Source organism: Aplysia californica, unplaced genomic scaffold (genome assembly GCF_000002075.1).
Source record: "Aplysia californica isolate F4 #8 unplaced genomic scaffold, AplCal3.0 scaffold01579, whole genome shotgun sequence".
NCBI classification, from domain to species: Eukaryota; Metazoa; Mollusca; class Gastropoda; order Aplysiida; family Aplysiidae; genus Aplysia; species Aplysia californica.
The window spans coordinates 60,047-63,514 of NW_004798849.1; the positions used below are offsets into that span (position 1 = coordinate 60,047).

Below are 3,468 nucleotides of genomic sequence, written 5' to 3' on the forward strand. Positions count from 1 at the left end.
GCTGGGGTAATAATAATATAGATTGTAAAGTGCAAAGATAGAGAGAGAGAAAGAGAGAGAGAGAGAGAGAGAGAGAGAGGAGAGAAAGAGAGAGAGAGAGGAGAGAGCGAGGAGAGAGAGGAGGGAGAGAAGGAGAGGGAGGAGAGAGAGAGAGGGGGGTAGACAGGAGAGGGAGGAGAGAGGAGAGAGAGAGGGGGGAGGGAGAGGAGAGAGAGATCCCAGAACTATTTACCTGGCACCACAGAGCGCTACACAAACTGCTCATCCGGGGAGGCGTAGGAGAGATAGATAGATAGATAGATAGATAGACAGATAGATAGATAGACAGATAGATAGATAGACAGATAGATAGATAAATAGATAGATAGATAAATAGATAGATAGATAGATAGATAGATAGATAGATAGATAGATAGATAGATACAGACATCAACAAAAGTTAGGGACCACCATGACAGACAGTCCTCATTTTTAAAAATATCCGAAAAAAGAGACTCTGAAAGTGTTAATGGGTTACCAACGCGTACTGCAAAGCTTCCTAAAGAACCAAAACCACCACGAGCAGCCTGGAAATCCGAGGGGAATTTTAGCCTAATTTGGTGTTTTTTATCGACTTTTGTGCAACACCACGGACATTCCTCGGTTAAAATTTCTGGTGCTCGTCATAAACGGACGGACGGTCTCGAACTGTGCTCACTTAAATGGCAATAATATAAGCCACCGTTTGCACAAAATCCAGTATCGCATCAACATGCCACCAAGACGAAAGCCGAGAGACTTTGATTGTGCCAGAGTTATGGCATGGCTGTAGGATGGAGTTGGAGCCCGAGAAGTTGCCAGAAGACTTGCAGTGTCACACTCTGTCATTGTCTGCTTCAGGCAGCACCATCAAGCCACTGGATCAGTCCAAGAACACCCATGCGCAGGTCGGCTCAAGAAGACCACTCAGAGTGTTTACAAGTGGTCCTTAACTTTTGTTGAAGTCTGTATAGATAGATAGATAGATAGATAGATAGATAGATAGATAGATAGATAGATAGATACTCACCCGGCACCACAGAGCGTAACACAAACTGCTCATCCGGCGAGGCGTAGGAGATGAATACGTCAAACTGAAATTCTTCCTCCTTCGTCTTCTCTCTCTCCTTGCACAGGATGTACGCAGCGTAGTAGAAATACCTGTTGTGTTGTTAGTCGTTTTGGTTTGTTTGTTATGTTGGTTTGTTTGTTATGTCGTTTGTTATGTCGTTTGTTATGTTGGTTTGTTTGTTATGTCGTTTGTTATGTCGTTTGTTATGTCGTTTGTTATGTTGTTTGTTATGTTGTTGTTGTTTGTTATGTTGTTGTTGTTTGTTATGTTGTTGTTTGTTATGTTGTTGTTTGTTATATTGTTTGTTATGTTGTTGTTGTTTGTTATGTTGTTGTTGGTTTGTTATGTTTGTTATGATGGTTTGTTATGATGGTTTGTTATGATGGTTTGTTATGGTGGTTTGTAGGGCCAGGGTTTTAAGGGGAAGGGGAGGGAAGACGATTGCGTGTCAGGGGTTGAGTGTTGGGGGAGGGTTATGTTTGTAAAAAGAAAAAAAATAAATAAATTACAATTTTATTGATCTAAGAAGAGCCATTTGCTTACAATGGCAAACATACTTACACACATAAGTACATAATTATAAATACACACATACATAAATACGTATGCATATACATACATAGATACACAAATACAGAACAATTTCACAACCATTCCTTTGCTGCTCTGTCTATTTTTATCCAGTGTCTCCGCCCTGTTTGGGGCCAGGTCACCATAACCCGTGTCACGACGTGGTGGAATCAGGCTCTCGTAGATGTTTGGGCATATGGAGCTATTGGTACCATCTTAAAGCTTGTTTATTTGTCTTTGTTTCAGAGAAAAAAAATTACCGTCTTATCTTTGATAGAAGTCGAGATGTTTGCGATTAAAGGAGATGGAGGGCATCTGGTTTCAGGGGTAAAAATAGAGAGAAAATGGCCTCCAAAGTTTGATGGATTCCGAACCTGGAGAGCCCTGGGAAAGTGAAAGTTTACATTTTTGGGGCTTTTGATCAAGTTTTTCAAAAAAATCCACACAAAAATTTGTTTCCAATTGATATGAAAGATGTTTAGCCAAAATACAAAAATTTGATTTTTAAAATGCCAAACCGACGGAGAATCGCCTGTTTCTTCAATTTGGTTATTCTGACAAGAGCCTTATTTCACAATGCAGCTTCACCCCTCTTTATAAAAACAGAGCTAAAACCATGAGGTTTGTTCACAAAATGAGTTAATTCTCGGATTTTAGCCCTATATGGATACCGATAGATGCATGCAGTTTATATGCTGGGTTTGTCCAATTTATTGTGTGGAATGAAAAAGACAATAAGGTTTAACTTGAAGAATATGACATCAGTTTAAAATATACAATGAATTGTAAGTGTCTATTTTTGGCCGATATCTCCATTCGTGGATTGCAAGAAGTGACTCATTAGTCAGTACATCTCACAAATTTCAATAAAAACCCAAAATAAGAGTTTTTAAAAGACATAAAGCAGCTACCCTTCCTATATGTGATGCAGCGTGGTGGAATCAGGCTCTCGTCAAAATAATCGAAGTGAAGAAACTTGAATTTTTCCACAGGTTTGTGAATTTTATCAAATTTTTGTTTTTTGGCGCAACACCTTTCATGCCCATTAAAGAACTCATTTCTGTGTGGATTTGTCTGAAAAACTGATTAAAGGCACAACAAATGTAAATTTTCAGTTACCACGGACTCTTAAGCTAAGGAAATAATTATCTTTGGCGGCCATTTTCTGACTAATTTTACCTCTAAAGAAGGTGACCCCCACCTCCTTCTTTCGCAAATATCTCGACTTGTATTCAAGATATATATTTTTTTTTTCCATCCAAATAAAGACAACCGAACAAGCTTTAAGGTGACACAAATAACTCTGCATGCCCAAAAATTGACGAGAGCCTGTTTCTACCACGCTGCCTCACATATGGCTTTAGTTTAGTTAAGTAAGAGTTTTACGGCGCACACAACACTGCATAAGGTCATTAATTGAGCGCCTGTGAAATGTTGGTCAATTCCAAATTAAATGATAGTGTAAATGAACAAAGAGGAAGCAGAATTCTGGTGTCATAGGAGACTATTAGACATGTGGAGAAGTTGGTGAAGGGAAAAGAGTGCTGAAAGAAGCCCACGTCGACTGTTCACTAAAAGAAGCCCACGTCGACTGTTCACTAAAAGAAATACTTAGGAAGAAGGAAGTGTCTACGTACTCCCCGATTAGGGTCTACGTAGTCATGGTGTCTAGGTGGAGCCCAAAAATGTTGGATTGTGATTGGCTCGCTGAGCGAGTGGTAGTTTACATTGGTTACAATGCAAGGCTGCTAGGCCTACTTACTGATCATCTCGGGTAGTGATTGGATTTATCTTGTCTTACTATAATT

At 39.5% G+C, this 3,468-nt stretch overlaps 1 protein-coding gene across 1 annotated transcript in view; it reads right to left on the reverse strand.

The window, feature by feature from the left end:
- Nucleotides 1–1,048: 1,048 nt before the first annotated feature.
- LOC101858685 (toll-like receptor 4) overlaps nt 1,049–3,468 on the reverse strand; it is a gene marked incomplete at its 3' end in the record, with an annotated part of 8,646 nt that continues 6,226 nt past the window's right edge. Inside the window, 1 exon segment of the mRNA XM_013090850.1 lies at nt 1,049–1,179. Coding sequence (XP_012946304.1) covers nt 1,049–1,179 — 131 coding nt within the window.